Source organism: Clavelina lepadiformis, chromosome 6 (genome assembly GCF_947623445.1).
Source record: "Clavelina lepadiformis chromosome 6, kaClaLepa1.1, whole genome shotgun sequence".
NCBI lineage: Eukaryota > Metazoa > Chordata > Ascidiacea > Aplousobranchia > Clavelinidae > Clavelina > Clavelina lepadiformis.
In genome coordinates, this window is record NC_135245.1 from 19,548,782 (window position 1) to 19,567,102 (window position 18,321).

The window sequence follows — 18,321 nt, forward strand, 5'->3', positions numbered from 1 at the left end:
GAAAAATTGACACCCATGAATCACTTTAATGGCAATCACTTGCTGGACAAAAAATTTGAGAAGCTTCACTGTTTCAATTGAATATTTATCGTACAACTTTATGGACTATGAATGATATACACATGTGACCAATGTATCTATGATGTTCACACCAGTTTTAGAATATACAGATCTCAAATAAAAGACATTTGCATTCGGTGATTATCCCAAATACAATGTTTAATTGTTTTTTTAGGACAAATCGAGCATGCACTGTAAACAAATTTTTGAGTGACCTAGTTTACTGAAGGATAACCCTTTGTTCGTTCACAATCAATTGGTGTTTATACAATAAAGTTTGCTTAATTTGTTATGATCAGTTATTTCATGTTAATATTAGCAAGTTGCTACTTAGATGCCTACCAGTACTTCAGATTAAATTAAGCAAGTACGGTACATCGTATAAACGCACGGATTGACAGTTTAAAATCGGTAATACAGTAACTTGGACGGATCTAACCAGGATCGCCAAACAGAATGAAACAGGTGACAACAAAAAATACCGCCACGTTAGCGCCAAACACGTGGTTCGGAAATGTTGACTAATTAACAAAAGAGAGAGCGCGGTAAACGTAGTCGTTCATGAAAACGCAACTATATCTACGTGTCTGGCGGTGTAATGTAATTTGCTCATAAAGCGCCAGTGCAAGTCTAACTAATCTAAACCATCGTGACTTTAAATAGCATTCAGATTAATTGGATTAACAGAGATTAAAACCCAACTCACCTCCTCAAGTCCTCATTTCCACAGTGAAAATGAACACGACTTTCAGAGTGCAAGCGTAACGGTGACGTCACCAGACAGCTGATTTTTGTTTTCAGAAACGAGAGATTTTCTTATCTTGCGCCGGGGAGTAATAGGGAAATGGAACAGATGATGAGAAATCTAAACTGAATTTTGAAGAGTATTCACATGGCTGCGCTAATATCTTTGACGTTTATCATTAACCGAATGCCGATTAGTCAGTCAACTCAAAAAAGTGTTTTCAATAGGTGAAAAAAAGTTTTATTAACCAACGAAGCAATATTCTCTAGCGGCTGCAGAAAAATCCTCTCGGTTTTGGTCATTTCCTACTAACCCACGCTGACTTGCTTTATGTAGCCTATACCACCAGCAACTGCTTACACAGTCCACAAAAGTGAATGCAGGTTTTAAGAAATTAAGGAGCACTGAAACACTGGTTCTGCATGTATTTAATTGGTTTGTATTGCGTGTTGGGAAGAAACAATGGCTTAGATTAAAAACTTGGCTCAGAAGAGACACCGCACAATGGGGCAACTCGGCCATGTTAATCACTAATCGTCCCACAAAGCTTCGAGTTCCCGAGTTTTTAACTTACTCGTCCGACACAAAATTCAAACGACTGTAAGATTAAAACTGTAACTGTAAGATTGCTCGTAGTACAAAATGTGAAGGCACAATGTATTACACATGCAAAATCAGTGGCACATTCAAAGGTTCAGGTAACTCCATTATATAAATACAGAAAAATAAAAATGTTGACAATTACGAAGGCCCAAAATTATTACCGCTACCAAGCGGAAGTCTGATATCTTACAGACGACAAGATTTTGTAGAATGACAGCCATGGTAAAACGTCAAATCCTTTCATCGGTGCAAAATTTAAAAACCATAATAAAGTGTCACCGCATAAATGAAACACATCACAAAATTTTTGTATTTGACGAGCCTAATAAAAGGTCAACTTTGTAATCATTCTATTGCACAGATTTCGGTTGTCATAGTGCCGTTGTGTTACAGTATAAACATTTGGCGAGCCAACGCATCACTAGCATGAGACAATAATAACATAAAATTGTTAATTAATGGTCGATAAATAATTATTCCCATAATTTATGCTATATGAGTGGTTTGGACAACACGGATGGCTCTTTATTATTTAGTCAAATGACTCCAGAGGAAAAATTAGAAAGGTTTTAAAACACATGAAAAGTTTTCAGCAATAACATAAATAAAATATTTTTCAAAATTGTGAATAAATTTCGAAGAATATGAACTAGTGCCAAAGACATTCAAGAAAACAATTTCTGTAAAGCTTTTAAGCAAAGTAATAAGTATAAGCTTAACGCAAAAGCACTTATAAATAAAAATGAAGGACGGCTATACCAAAAAAGGGAAAAACAAATCTAATCTTTGTAAATATATAGACGTTTATAATCAAGATAAACCTTAGCCCTTTTATAACAACGAGCGGCAAAAATGAAATTTCATTGTTTCAAGCGAAACAACCTAAGCTTAATACGTGAAGCTATACTGGGTTCTTTTTATGTAAAATTTTGCTCGGCAGCTAATCTGTGTAGTGACGTATAAAATGAAATGATAGCTATCATATTTTGCATGGTGTTTCAAAAATGGAATCGAAAAATTTACGCAATTGATAGCTATATAACCACGTCTAAGACACGCAAACCGCAGTAAAAAGCAGAGGGGAGGCAATGGGGAGGAATCTGATAAAACTATGAAAGCAGAAAATTGAAGAATGAAGCATAAAGTTTACAAAGCAAAATACAAAAAAGGATGTTTTGAAGTAAGTATCAAAACAACTTGCTGTGTCCTAGAAACAATTAAATTAAAGCAGTAACGCGGCGAATTGATTTATGGACCCGGAACTTTGCCTGCTCAGAAAGTTAAAAAGGGCCACAAAACGGACAGATCGTCCACTCTGGCCAATTAGCTGTCCAAAGAGTTCAATCCGTTTGTTACCATGACATCAGGCAATCGGTGGAAGCTTGTTGCCTTCCGTGATCACGAGAGGATCTTCTTTACCATCTGCTAATTTATCCTGGATGCTGTTGGAAGGTTTCAAAGCATCTTTATCTTGATTTTCGGTCACTGCGTCAGACGAAATGAATCAAATCAACTACAAGTTGCATAATTAATTAATAAATTGCATAATGTTTAATAATTTCAAAAGTTGCGGTTAAAAATTCAAGTGGACTTTGCTGTTCCCTTTTTTAAGGTAAGCGCTATGTGTATAAGTCCTTAGTTTTAGGTCCGAAATCTAGATGATTTTCAAAAATTATTTTAAAAATTTGCACACCCAAGCTGTACCTCCATCTACGTCATCAGCTTCCAACATGCTTGTGTTTGATGCACCGATCGGCTGGAGGCGCTCGTGAGTCGTTTCTTGTCCGCTGAGGGTTTCAGCCGATCTGTCATGATTTTCCTGATCCTGTGTCTTCTCTGTCAATTTCGGATTTTCTGATCCGTCTCCTCGGTCTTCCTTTGGCTTCGGATCTTTTCCGCTTGGCTTCCGACCCGGCTTTCCAGATTTAAGTGGTTTTTTCGATACCATATCGCCGCTAGACGGTGCTTTTTTATCTAAATTTAAAGGATTTTAAATTAAACCATGATTGTAGCGGGCTTCAAGTCATGTGCTAATTATTACACTGGTTTCAAGAGTTAATTAACGTATTTAGAATTTTCACGTAGACTTGCTGCTTCTATTGCTGAATCAAATGGAAAGATCGCTGCATAGAAATGAAAAATCTCTCCTCACCTGAGCGCGCGGTCAATTGATTTTTGTCCTCATTGTCGCTGTGCGCGATGTTATTGTTTATTGCCAAAGATCTTCTGCTCACGTGGCGGGACTGTCCCCTCGTCTTCTGGAACCTTCCTTCGATGATCCATTCATGGTTCATTGCTTCGTCGGGAGTCATTCTCTGGGATGGCTCCCATCTGCAGGAAAATCACAAGCAATTTGAAATGGATTCATCGAAACAAAACCGTCCCAAAAGAAATTTTAATATTTCATTAAAGACCAAGGGTCGTCCGATATAAACTAGTGTTGGACAAAACAATGTGACTTATACGACACAAGTAAAACAAAATCCTTTTTTGTCACATTCGCTTAAGGATCATTCATGACTGTAATGGATAAAAGGCAACATTTTTCTCACTCGAAACATCTCCTGAGAAAATCCAGGAAAATAGGGTCGTTATTCCTCACTGCTGTGCTTAAATCCTTCGAGTTTGGTCTCCGCTTTCGGCCCTTGCTGTTGGTAATACAACGGGGGTTTCCCTTGGAGTCTGCAACAATTTGTATAATCATGCATTGTATTGCAATTATGACGTAAAGTATACCATAATAAATCAGGCGGTTATCTTGCAATATATTCAGGCTTTTTGCCGCACGCAATACAATTTATATTGGCCGCTAGACGGCACTGAAAGCCCAGTCGTAACGACAAGACGATTGCCGATTTAAACCGAGTTCATCATAAAATCACCAGATTTTTTCAATTTACTTGTTTACCAGCAAACGTTGTTTTAACAGTGCAGTAAATAATTTGAGTGATGCAATATCTTGATAAAGATTATTTGCGAGTTATTTGTCTGTTGTCACAACAAAGCAACATCTTCTTTGAAGGTGTTGTGACACAACAAGGAGTTATTATGAAATCATTATCAAATTACGATGACCTACGACATCAAGACATGAACGATCGTCTCTATGGTATTATTGTATCATGAAGTGGAGCGAAAATGCCAGTAATATTTATAACACAGACTTTTACAGGAAGAGTTTCAGTTTTTGCTTTTAATGTTTGAAGATTTTTTGAAAAATGTCAGCCTGCTGCTCACATCGAATTGCCAACAGCAGTATTTCATTAACATAATTTCAAAGGCATTGAATAATTCCGAAAATAGTGTGAAAGCAAACGCCGACATGATGGTGCTAGCTTGTTAATTTTAATAAAAACTTTCCACTGACCGAAGAACAATCGTCGTCTTTGTGCGGTTTCAATGTAATCTGTTGGCGGCAATCCAAGCACCTGGAAAATTAAAGATCCTTTTACGCCCTGGAAATATTTAGCTTCGAAACTGATCTTAGTGAGAATATAGATTTAGAGAAGTTGTTATCTTAAAATAAATTGCGTTTACTTTAAGATGATTTTCGCATAAACCCTATGTAATTATACAATCTTTACCAGAGGCACGAAATAAGATTCATAATATTACTTCGTCCTAAACAATAACGGTGGAAGATTTATCTTTGCCGTCGCAACGTGTACAATACCTCCATAATGCAAGCAAGTTGTTCAATTTCATTTTCCCCGGGAAACAACGGATATCCGGTGTAAAGCTCAGCAAGGATACATCCGAAACTCCACATGTCAATCGCCATCCCGTACTGATGACCTAAGATGACCTCCGGCGAACGGTAGAATCGACTTTGTATGTAGGTGTAAACTGCAAGAGTAAAAATAACGTCATATTTTTGGGTATGGCGCCAATTCAATACCGAAAACGTTGGAGAAAAAATACATCGGGTAGTATTGAGTTTTTTCTCATTACCTAAGATTAATATTGTCCCAATGGTCATTTGAATTGTAAAAAGTTAAGTTTCAATGCGAGGCGTTCCACAAGAAACAGGGAAAAAGAAACTGAACTGGCATATATAGACTAAAAATTTCATTCCACAAAATCCAAGAAAATACAGAAGAGAAAATGTTAAGAACTTGTCCTAATTTATTTCAAGCACGAACAGTAAAAAGCAACGCCACAGATGATAAGTTAAAACTGCAAGAGAAACAGGAGGGTTGCTGACAACTTTCTAGTTCCAAGAACAGATCAAAGAGGTTTCTCTTTACTAAGAAAAATGCAAATCTAAGACACCTACATCCTATAATATAGCTTCGTTGAACTCTATACTAGATTGCCTATAGTGAAAGTTGTCATGAATTGCGTGCATGATTGGACAGACCTTGGCAAATTTGTTAGCTCGATAAATAGACACATCGTAAAGTTTTATCATGGTTCCTGCTCTTTGGCGTTCAACTTTGCTTGAAAACTTTATTTTCATTCCACTAGCAAACATCAAGCACGTCATACCGCCAATGACGCCTCAAGACGTTTTGCTGGTTAACTCGAAAAAATATTTGGTGTGAAATTTTGTTTTTTTAGTGTTTAAGCAGTTTTGAATTAACAAAAAAAAAGAAAACAAACCTGAAAAAGTAAATAAATTTTGGGCTTCATAACAAGTTATTAGCTTTTGTACAGCATGAAATAAAAAAGAAAATTATACAGGACAAAATACGCTGAAAGTTAATATAACGTTGAAGCACTTTACCTCGCTGATGCTCGTAACAGCTTGACCCGAAGTCAATAACCTTTATTGAACTTTGACCTTTTTGTCGAATTAGGATATTTTCCTTGAAACAATAAAAAGTCGTCAGTGTTTGCAGGTCTTAAGATATTCAGGAGCAAGAAATTATTTCTCAAACAATAAAAACTCTAATTTCGTCTTTCCCTTGCTCGTATCCAAACTAACCGGCTTCATATCGCAGTGAATGATCCGCTCCTTGAACGTTAGGCATAGACATTTGAGGAGCGCGTGGGCAATACGTCGGATGAGGGCAAGGCTGAATCCTTGGAAATGGTTCTTCTTGATAAGTTCATACAGGTTCATTCTGCAGACAAAGAAAAAACAATAAAATCCAATCTCACAATAGAGGAATCCCTTAAAACAGAGCAGACACTGACCCCAGCAGTTCAAAGGTTATGCAGAGGTGGTTCCGGAAGTAAAAGTACTCGAGCATGTGAATGACGTTGTGGCTTCCGTCCTTATCGCGGCGCCTCAGCACGTCTAAAATCTTCACTTCGACCAGTGCCTGATGGTGGAACCTGTGTGAAAATAAGGGCGGCGGTTACGTCACAAAACCAAACACGGTGCCATGGCAACGGCATTGGCGATCGTAGTAGTACGACTAAAATGAAGTCATAATTCTTTTAAAAGGTCATGAAATAGTGGAAGAACAAAACATCCATCGCAGGAAAGCCATGCAAATGATAAGTAATAGCGATTTGCATGGATCTATGTTCTATGACGTATGAATGAACAGCGAGAAATTCTCTTTCTTTTCTGTGTGACGTCATATTAACCCAGTTAATATTTGGTTCAACATAAGGGCGCGAATATTTAAACATGAAGACAACAAAAGACAGATATTAACGCAACGGGGTGGACGACCTCATTTTAAACAGATCACAGAAATCTTCATCGAAAAGCAAATGTTAAAACTACGAGGGCGGAGTCATCAACACCTTAATATGCTCACTCACGTGTAGCTTAACGCATATGACGAGACTACAAAAATGTTTGAAGATTGGACAATATTTTGACAGCTGTTCGCAGAGGCGACGTCATATCGGTCAATGTCACTTACAAAGGCTGAAAGAAATGACTTAAACTAAGTGACATCGGCATACTTAGGTGAGGTTCGCTATGCGAGAAATGCAATAAAAACTTCAATCTTTATCGTCATAAATCGCGTAAATCAAATAAAATCTCCAAATCCTCGACAACAAACACCGCGACTTATGAAGTTTGAGTTGCAAGCGCAAATATAATAGTGAGAGCCTAACTAATAAGTTAACTAATAAGATAACTGCACCGTCTGCGCAGCAGTTTCAGCAAGTAAACAGTCTTAAGTCAATCTTAACACTTCGCTAACAATCCACGCGATTCTTCTCATCTGAACGACACAGCACAACGACATATCTACAACACTTTGCACCTTTTCTTATTTCTTATTATCTTCACCGCGACCAAAGTGTTGGTTTTATGATCGAGCGCTTTGACGACTTGTCCAAACGATCCTTTTCCGATCACTTCCAACACTTCGTACCTGTAGATCATGTGATCGTGCAGCACCTGAAAGGATGGTAGTAAGGTCATGGTTATTACGTCATAATAACAACGGAGTTACGTAGTTGTAGGGTACGGTAGGTGTACCTTGATGTAGGAACCGTTTTCATCGTCGTAACCGCAATTTTGCGAAGCACCTTGCACGCCCTGGACCTTCTTTCCGTCAAGACCAAGGAACCAGATGTCGGGGTAATCTAGGATCTCACTTTGTTCGAACGTGGTTAGCCTGGACCCGAACGCTTTGATTGATTCTGTTAAAGAGAACTGCTTGAGCGAATCAAACTTTTGTAATAATGGCGAGCAAGGTTTGTAAGGAAGCGTTTTCCTTTTTGTGTGAAGACAGAAGTTTACAAAAGTGAACTGTACAGCAGGAAGTTAAAATATTTCTGTTTCTTATACATAGTCAGCCGGACACGAAACCAAGTTTTCAAGCAAAGAAATACATGTTTCAAAAAGCAAAATCTGTGTCGACTCATACCTTCGGGGCTCAGAGGGAGTTTGCGACCTTCAAACACTCTTCCGACCACGTTCTCACGCGTATTCACGCCGTCTAGCCCAGTCACTTCAAAGGAATCCCGCCCCTGCGAAGAGGGGGCGACCGCATGTCGATTTCCAGCGTTCCGGGGTTTGGTGAAGATGTTCTGATGCCCTGCGACGTTGCGCATGCCACCTTGTAATGACGTAGGAACATTGTCTAACCTTCTAATTTCATATACGTTGCTAAAAACCTGAATCTTTAATCAACATCACATATACGTCACACTATACGTCACGCCACATACGTCATTATAAAAGTGGTACCTGCGAAAGTATTCGTCCGGGACAAGCCATTGGAAACATTGTCACTGAAACCGGTTTTGCCCCCTGCGTGTAGGGGTAAGTGCCCGCTGGCCCCAATCGTTCTGAACCCCATAGCCTTGGCGGACGGAAGTTTGGTGGGAGGCAACTGTACCTGATTACTAACCCCAGTTTGCCCGATAGCGTGCGAGTGATGGTGGGAGTCGGGTAAATGGGGTAAATGGGTAATCCCGGATATGTGATTCTGAACAAAAACGTCACAATGAAGCTATTGTTGATAACAATCACTTAATATGAAGTAAAGCATGTACAACGTTTATCTAGGGCACTTATAGTGAGGGTAAGCATGCGTGGTGTGGGTCGCCTTGACACGGGTCGACCTCGGATTCTCACAACATGAAGCCAAGTTCATGGGTGCAAGGTCATTTACAGGCATCAAAGGAAAAATTAAACAAAAACAGTTTTCATCTTTTACAAACTCTCAAAGTTACAGATGAGAAAACATGAAATTAATTATTAAGTAAATCACCTCGTGTCCGTGGTGGCTGGACATTTGTTTTCCCGCTGTTCGTTTCGACGACATTGCAAACTAAAAATGAAAATGAAAATTATGAATAAAATAAAATACTTGAAAAATCTCAAAATTTACTTGAAAAAAGTGAAATAATGATCTGTCACGTCGCTAGATGTTTCCTTTGTTAAATTTAATTCTATAAAAATTTAACTTATATTTGTAAAAAAGCGATTTTTTTGACTCATTAAAACAAGAGTGAATTATGACGTCATACTTGTAAAGTTTTATTTTGAGGCAGAGATGATTCGTTTGACGTGAAATGGCTTTTTCCGAAGGTGTTCGAACTCTGCCGAGATAAAAAACAAGTTGAACAAAATGTACCAAAGCTATAAAAGAAACTAAAAAAACTAAAAAAGACAAACTAGAAATGCCAACGGGCAAATTGAAATCATAAAATAATTTTGGATCCTTCAATTGTTCTTGCACAGCAGAAACTTAATGCATGGGAGAAATTTAATTTAAAACATTGAACTTCAAACATGAACAGTTGCATAAATTAAAAGAAGCATCCTATTATGTTTGGATTGTTAGACAACAATAGTCGTAAAACGACATCGTAACCCTTTATTCGGTCAACCAGCTTTGTGGGATAGAGATTTAATTGTCCGCTGTAATGAGGGCATGTCTGGAAATGTAGAAATAGAGAAACTTGTAAAGAAAATATTTTCCACCCTTTGAGTTGCGGTGATGTCGTCAAAAGGGGATTTTTCTGTTTCAAGGTGACGACTCTGCTTTGTTACAGTGAGCGAGGAAAAATTTCACATAAATCTCAAAAAGCTGCCGCAGATTTAAAATCGAACAATATCTACAAAATGGTCGAGATGAAAAAACGTGGAAATTTTATCGATTCTTTCACTAAATTGAAATGTCGACAAATGTTCGTAAACGACTCAAGAATCCTTCAAAGAGCCAGGACAAGCAGCAACAACAAACCAAGAATTCGAAGAAAGAAGACAAGTGGATGAGGTAGGTCCAAATCAACCAGAACAAATCTTGGGGATAATGGAAGATAATGCGATGGATGTTTAAAGAAAATGATAGACAGCCACAAGCGAATCGACCAATCGAATGAATGCCGGTGTTTGCGCAGGCTATAACCGACTATCCTGGTTACACAGACAGGTCTGGACTGGAACTAATTTATTTATCAAACACAACATTAAAACTAGACTTTTACATAAAAGCTGTTGTCTTGCCGCAAACTATACAACTTCGCATCAACGCAAAAATCAAAAGATTTGACGACACCTGCTGAACTTATGCCTTACGCCAGCTGTGTTAACCTATCGTTTCATGTTAAATGCCTTGTAGACTTGATTTTTTTTTTAATACCGATTTAAGATTTTTTTGTTTTATAATGTTACCTGATAATTTTGTAATCCGAAAATCTCCTGAAAACTCGTTTCGATTTGGGGTAATTCCCTCTCTAACTTGATTCGCGTCTGATGATGTGGGAGCGAGCTTTTGCCTGGAATCGCAGGATAAGTGACCTTTGACCTACCACTGCGACGTCTACGTCGGTCACACGTCAAGGCGGAGTTCATCCGGGGACGGCGGAAAAGCGGAGCGTCCGGTCGCTGGATTGAGAAAGGCCTCACATCTTCGAACGTATTAGGAGAAATCGGGGAATTATGAGGAATTACGGACTCGACCAAAGGGGGCAAATCTATCGGAGAAGGAAAAGACTTTTCCGTTTGCCAGGACGTTTCAAGTTCCATAAGCGGGAGCTTCCCCGATAATACTGGCGTCATTTCCGGTCTGGTCGTTACTTCATTTTTGTTGCGTTCTGACTCGGGAACACTTTTCGGTGTCATCTTCGTCTTAAAAGCGGGCAAACTCTCACCAAGTATTATTAAAGGCAACGCAGCCAGCACTCTGTCTACATCCATAAAACTGCGCAGAACAGGTTTTCGTGAGAACAACAAAGATTTTTCGCAAATGTACTAAAGAACGGCGGCAACTGCACTTAACTAATCGTTAACAGCATTAACGATCCTGTCAAATGACTGTTTCTTAGAAGTCACTTATCTTGCAACCTGCCTTGGCTCGGACAATTCGACGAAAACAAGGAGACAGGTTGAAAGGTGGACACGGTTGGAAACGTCGACCCACTGAGATGGATTAAGAGTTCCCGGCTGACTTCCAGAATAGACCGGCGTGATTAACGTGGCATTATGATGTAATAAGCGGCATTATGCGGTAATAAAATAGAACAAGGGCAGCTTAACCCACCGAAACGCGGCTCCATCCAGTAACGAAATGATCTAGTTTATCTAGTTTGTCCAAACAGTAACCTACTCTTTAAACCACATTTCGATGAAACTCCACACAGTGCAAAAAGCAAACAGACTGAACTGAATGGCTCATAAATGCCTCGTAGTAAGAAACCCTGAAACCGGCGCCTCATGCGAATAGAAACCTCTGATAATTTATTTTGACGGCCGGCTGTGATATAAATTAAGACGATAAAATAACAAAAGCGTTAATGTTAGACGTTAATGACGTCATTGTCGCTACAGAGCGTTTCGGTAGATCGATTAAAATGACGAATTTTGACACGAAAATCACTGAAGACGCAACAACTTATCTTTCGCTGGAAAAGCAATTTACCAAGTTGGTTGCAAGATTATTGAAACGCAAATCGCCTATCATAAGTATTTCTATATTAAGTTATACGAAAGCAAAGCTTATCCAGACATTCTGCTCTGTATACGAGTTCCTTTAAAATACCACATGAGCTGCAAGTAATTCCTTCTCTAAGCCATTTACATCGAAGAGAAACGAGGGCGCAAATTTGGCCCAATTTTTTCCAGACGTTCTTAGCAGGGGCTCTGTTTTGTCGAACCACAATACATGGCGAGTATAGAGAAGATGTGCTTAACAAGCTACATAAACGCTTGCTATGCCAAAGCCGAAACCACAAGTCTTATAAACGCTCTTATGTTTCCGTGTTGTCCTCCCGCGATTTGGAATTAAACTTGGAAACAGAATCTTAAAATATTTTTCGCGGTGTAGGATACAACACTGACGAAAGAAGCTGGTCTACACGGGTTAACATAGGACTTCAAGCAAGTCAAATAACTGGTTGCTCAATAAGTTTAAGTCGTTTTTACGTTGAAGGATTTCATCCCTATCATTGACAAAACAAAAAACATAGGATTCACTTCAGCACCAACTACTGCGACTAATCGGTCTAAATGCTACCTGATGTCGTCATACTTTAACAAGGTTTTAATCATCTTTCACGGCCGAATCGCGCATTTTAATTCAATAATAAGAGTTCGCCGAAAAAGTTTGTATAGAAGATTTCATTTATAGATAGCTTAGATCTATAGATAGTTCGATCTATACGCATATACATCACTACGCAAACACCAGGCTGCTTTGAAAGACCTTCCCTTGTGGTCAAATATTTAGAATTTGGAGGTAGGAATGAACTTTTATTTGCTTAGACGAGACACCGGCTCAAATATCGATTGATTATTGTGTAAAAGAACTTGTACCTCGCCGGCGCTCAATTTTTGCCCAATTAAGGCGGCCTCGCTCTTCATCTTTCAACTTGAGTATTTTTGTCGCTAAATCATAAACTTTCCTTACGTAAAACTCGCTAAATATTCCCAATAAATCTGCATCAACCATATAAAAGTACCGAAAAAAACTAGGGTACTAATTTCAAAACTTGGCCGGATAACTTTGATTTTAAAGCGACCGAGTTATTGTACAAGTGTTAGGCTTGCCGAGTAATCCTTAATATTGGCCTGGTTTAAATGGCTGCCTCTGTTGACACAGAAGCCGCTCTGTACACAAAATCGCTCATCACTGAGATAAGGTCGGCACGTTCGGGCATATTCCACAAGCACCGACTTAAATCTTGTGGTTATTGCGTAATAACTTTATAATTATGGCGACGCAAAGCGTGTCATGAAGTGGGGATTTTGAAAACTTTTCATGGAAAGAGTAAAAGTTTGAAAAATGAATTCGTAAGAAAGGAAATTTTAAAACCGAAAGCTTTCCGCTAGTCACTCTCCTAAAAACTTTTTATGGCTTTGTAGATGCTTCTCTTTTATAAGGCAATGGCATTTAAAACGATCGGTAAAATTTGAAGTGAAGGCGACAAAAAACTGCTGTGTCAGCCCGTCATGACGACACTTCCAAGAAAGAGACGAAGTGCGTTCTCATTGGAGGGTGCACACAGAGTTAAAAGAGCGTCCAATAATGTTCCGCAAAAATCTTTGTTGGAATTGGAATAGGTCTGTTTCTGATGCGCGATTCATGAAAAGATGCTAAAAACGATGCAGACGAAATGCCTGACTTAAGAGGTTATAAACCTCTGTCTGCACTCTGCAAACATAATTCTTCTCACATTAAAACTCCCTTTACCTCAACGCCATCTCGCGGCGAAGAAGAAACATTCAAAAGAACACAACATGAATTAGCTGTTAATTTTAAAAAACGTATATATAATTTGAGAAAAAAATATTTACCTGATGTTTGTCGAAGTCTTTTAAAGGCCCAAGTGCTGGCAGGAGGTTACTTTTCTTTTCACGGCGATGGCGCTCTTTTTTATAAGTGGAATGTCTGAAAAATGATGGAGATTATTTCACTCAGATAAAAAAGTCGATTTCAACAAAATGTCTCGTTCCTTCGCTCAGCTCAATATAAGGAACAAATATTGAGAAAATATTACGTCATAATTCCTTTCTATTTAGGCGCATAATTGCGTTGTAAAATCTGAAAAGTCAATAGTTACAATTTTCAGACATAATTTTAAATCTTTTTGAGTACAATACGTTATCAAGTCAGACTATTGCTGTTATAAGAAGGCAATTTTATTCCCTGCAACAATAGCATAGTTTTTACGTCATAATAAAACGGGTTGTTACTGATTACTGACTGAGTGCTATTTACCAAGTCATTTGTGAAAGAATTTTCTCGAAAACAAAGCGTGATTTTCAAAGAAAATCTAATAAAGACAGTAATAATGCCGATGACGATCAAAATTTGCCTCCCGCATTCAAAAACTTATATTCTCAATCTTATGTATAATTTAAACCAGATTAGGAACCCAAAGTTATTAAAACAAGTCATAGTCCAGACTTTTAAGATAGGCTACGACGAGCACGCAAAGAAGCAGATTCAGTGTTTTTTATTGTAAGGGTCTGCGAAATGCGAAAAGAACAAGCTACACAGCCGAATAAAAAACATTTATCTCTCTGCCTGACTGTAAGCTATTACGTTACCGATTCACCTTTATTCATCATTATTAGCTGAGTTAAAAACGTAATTCGACGCTGGAAATTTCAGGGCGACAAAATGTTGGCAAGTTTTATTTATAAATTCGTCATAAGAGTCAGTTAGCGACCGTTACCTACCGTATAACTGTATTAAGATCTCTGCTTTTGTTTATTTTGTCACAGTAGGAGTTTTGTTTATTATTGGCTGATATTAACAGGTGGCCGCGCTTTGGATAAACGTCGAGATTATCACGTCACAATAGCAACAAGGGCTGGCCAAACACAGATAATTCTCTAATCATTTCAATCCAGCCAGCCTGGTAATTATGTAAAGGCACACGTAACAATGGGATAATTTGTCACGTAACAATAGATTGAGGTGGTGCTGGTTATCGGGTGACATGTCGGGCCCGAAGCCGGTGGAAAGGAAAAATATTTTAAGCTCACACAGGGTAGAAAAGACGAAAGTTGGTGGAAGACTTTCCTTATTAAATATGTAACAAAATAATTTTATAGTATCATACGCTGTGTGACATTGTCTAGGTAACTAATAAATTCACGACTAACAGTTGGAAAATCTAAATATTTCTAAAAACAAATATGAAAGTTGTTGCATTTATATCAAAAAAATAGTAGAAAATTATTAACAATATATAAACATGATAAACGATTTTATAGTCCGGAAAAGGTTTAAAAACGAAACCAAAAAATTGGGACTTACCCTTTATCGGAACTTTTGTAGGAATGTGTGTTCATGATGGATTTTATATTATTCCAAAATTTTATTCCGAAGCTTTGCTTAATGCATTGTCAGCAAATACAGGAAAGAAAGTTTAAAATCTTTCATTGAAATCTTGAAACTAAAACAAAAAAACACAATCAAAATTCCGCTGATGTGACGAAAAACTTAAATTAAAAGATGCATTCAAAAAACAATCTACATAACAACTAAATATTCCTCAAGTTCTGATTGATTGACAGCTTATTTGATTGATTGATTGATTGGTTGCTGGTTCTATACTGATTTTGATCCTTCGCAATCCTATTACACGGAATAATACATGCTGATTGCCGTGTTTGAACGCAGTGATTTTGTTGTTTCGTTTATGCCGGTGAGCTAATTTGCGTAAATGGTAATTGGTTAATTTCCGAACTTTGACCTTACAAACCCTGCATCTGAAGCTTTCCTTGTTATTGCAAACGCCTTGCTAAAAATGCGTGAAATATGTTGAAAAAGATCGGATGTCTGAAATATTCGAAACCAGAAAACATTTCTGATGAACAACTCTGTCATTGACAAAAATAACTTTCTACCCAAAATGCTTCCCCAATATTTTTATCTTTCAACCCTTTTGCAAAAAACGAAACTAAAAAAATTAAACACAAAACCACTGGCATACTTTTGCTGCAATCCAATCGAGCAGTTCAAACCATCCTGCATATAGGTCAAAGCAATTTAAGACGTTTCGTCAGATTTTACAAACACAGTAATTATATCGTTTCAGTTTTAACCTTTTAACCTGCAAGTTGCTTCGCTGTTGCTGTACTCGGAGTGGGTCGTTCTAGAGGTGGTCTCGAAGAACATAACAGCAACACCCGGTCGAAGCCTATACACGGATAATATAGAGCTATTTGCCTGACTGTAAACTATAAAGTTACAGATCCACCGCCCTTTAGCCATTATTAGCTGACTTAAACGTAATTTGACTCTGGAAAATTAAAGGCTACAAGACACCGGTATCTCCCCTATATAAATTCATTATGATCAAACAATAGCCCATTATCAACTGGTCACCTTGGAACACGCTTTTTCTCGGTACGCTCGTTTTGGTCTACCTGTCAAAAGACAATCAGGAATGAAAATGTCCGGAAATCGGTCATAAAAGACGGCAAAGATGTACGGACGACCCACACGCGACCTATCCTATTGAGCTCCCGACTAATTCTTAAATTCTCATTAACGTATGTGCAGCGAACCGTGACCAAGCGACGCTTGTTGCTGCAGTTGGGGTAAACTTGGCGAAATTCGACCAACTTATCCACTTAAGGTTCACATTCGAATAATTAACTTATATCTGAATGAAAGGTTTGTGTGTAATTTAACTACAAGTAGCTGAACGAAAACATTCCAACTAACATTTTATTTCTGGTGATTTGGACACATGGATAATCTCGCAGTAAAATAGGCTACTTCTATGAGAGTTCCACTGATTTTTAGGGCATGATTTTTGTAGGGTTTAAGTTATGCATATCAATTGATTACATGGTCATTATAATTCAAAATGAACGATCTCTTCGAGAACTTTTAAGTGCGCCGAGAAAATCATTTATTTCATCATTTGCGTTGCCAATTCACCAGTTTCTGTTCAGGTGCGTTTACTTAATTTCAGAAAAATCAAGGGGCTTTGCAAGAGTACGGAAGGTGATTTATATCCATTTAAAATGCTCAGCTCGTTAATGAAAACCGACGGTTTGTTTCCCAGTCTGGCCAGTACAGGTATAGTCACTGAATGAACCCCTCAACAGCACAAATAAAGCGATAAAATTCCCTCGTAAAATTGTAGGTAATGTCCAGTTATTCTGTCATATCAAGGCGTAAAGCCCCGTCATCTGTATAGAAAAATAAACCATAAACTTCTAAAGCTGTACTGCAAACAGACGATCGTAAATCATAGCAGTTTACTTCTTATACCACTGCAAAGTTGTTAGGTTAAATTCTGAAAAGTAAGTATTTGTAAAGTTTGCTGGAAAATCCCTGGGAATACACGTCACTATTTTCAGAATTACTTAGGAAAAATTTAAGATTTACAACCAGTCTTTCCAGTCTTTCCAACATTTTCAGACAAAAATTTTTTAAATGCGATAACTGCAGTGTTCTTGATCCCGGCTGTACCTAATTAACTGTAGTTGCTTGTTAGTTCTATGACGATATAATGGTTAAACCGGTCGTCAGGCACTATGCCTTGTCAGTTGTGTGGACAAACTTTGTGACTATGTGGTGGCTTATTAAGTGGACGGTAAATTAACCTCAAGCGTGCAACTTGCGGTTATTAAAGGGAAGGGGTTAGAAAAAAATTTACACCGCAGTTTGATTTGAGGAATCAATTACCACAAAGTTTTACTCAAAATTTCTATTCGTATGTGTTGACGACAATCAATGCAATATAGCATACCTCTAGGACTGTTAGCAAGAAGCCGCATTAACGAAAAGGATAATGCATTCCGTTAATAAATATTCGTGGACGGTTCTCTTTAACAAACGTCTCGTAAAATGTGATTAATAATCGTCAGCTTTCGATACGCGGGCGTGAAGTTTTGTTGATTATTGATAAGGAATTGTTAGCCAAGCAATTTAGGCCGCACTCGAAAGCAACACACTCCTTTAAACTTTTCCGCTCTCGCATTGGATTATGACGACACAATGAGCAGGATTAATCGAATATTTGAAGGTCACTTAAACCAGATTTGGCCAATATTCACTTTGTTTATTAACTGGCACATGTTTGCGAGGTTTGGGACCAATAAAAAGTCTTTCCTGCGCGACAAGCACCATTGACTGACCATAAGTGGACACTGATTGTTTGGTCTAGATTAGAACGAAACGGGAAGTATGGGGATGTCTTTTGACGTCACAAACATGTTTGTTTACGCCAAAAAAAATCAATTGGCTGAAAGCGAAACTATATAAATTCGGAATCATACATTTTAATTTTTTATCTACGTGTCACGTGCATTATTTTTTCTCTTGTTAATACGATATGAGCAATTGTCTTACCAATAGTAAAAAGGCAAAGTCTCAAATATGTCTCTGTTAAACGTCTAACTTGTGTGAAACAGGCTTGCTCATAACAAAGTGAAAATGCCTAACGCTGTGTACCGTTGCTCTCGTGCACCGTCTACCGGTATTGACAATACCATGGTTTACTGATTTTTCCCCTTACGACTGCTGACCTACTGCTACGCTAGTACTGTAGCATGACAAATAATACAGACAGGCTGCAAC

At 38.1% G+C, this 18,321-nt stretch overlaps 1 protein-coding gene across 3 annotated transcripts; it reads right to left on the minus strand.

Annotated features, from left to right (window-relative positions):
• Positions 1-1,441: 1,441 nt before the first annotated feature.
• On the minus strand, positions 1,442-15,904 carry LOC143463016 (dual specificity tyrosine-phosphorylation-regulated kinase 4-like). Of its 3 annotated transcripts, XM_076961369.1 has the most exons (18): positions 15,839-15,904; positions 15,040-15,178; positions 13,569-13,662; positions 9,299-9,370; positions 9,040-9,099; positions 8,514-8,754; positions 8,191-8,382; positions 7,800-7,963; positions 7,582-7,718; positions 6,548-6,688; positions 6,336-6,474; positions 6,135-6,216; positions 5,082-5,254; positions 4,776-4,836; positions 3,961-4,090; positions 3,561-3,739; positions 3,113-3,382; positions 1,442-2,893 (listed from the first exon to the last, which is right to left on the minus strand). In XM_076961369.1, exons 2-18 carry the CDS (start codon positions 15,072-15,074, stop codon positions 2,772-2,774), a joined length of 2,292 nt encoding a protein of 763 aa, XP_076817484.1. In that variant the 5' UTR covers positions 15,075-15,178; positions 15,839-15,904; the 3' UTR covers positions 1,442-2,771. The 3 variants fall into 3 exon arrangements, with proteins under 3 accessions (XP_076817484.1, XP_076817485.1, XP_076817483.1); XM_076961370.1 differs by lacking the exons at positions 13,569-13,662; positions 15,040-15,178; positions 15,839-15,904 and adding an exon at positions 12,588-12,763; XM_076961368.1 differs by lacking the exons at positions 13,569-13,662; positions 15,040-15,178; positions 15,839-15,904 and adding an exon at positions 10,449-11,795.
• Positions 15,905-18,321: the final 2,417 nt, after the last annotated feature.

Excerpts from the sequence above, each read along its gene's own strand:
- LOC143463016 (XM_076961368.1), bottom strand. The coding sequence starts at position 10,973 with ATGGATGTAGACAGAGTGCTGGCTGCGTTGCCTTTAATAATACTTGGT. Across the intron at positions 9,100-9,298 it reads CTCAAAATAAAACTTTACAA|TTTGCAATGTCGTCGAAACG; the intron begins GTATGACGTCAT and ends TTTCATTTTTAG. Across the intron at positions 8,755-9,039 it reads CCAGCCACCACGGACACGAG|AATCACATATCCGGGATTAC; the intron begins GTGATTTACTTA and ends GTTTTTGTTCAG.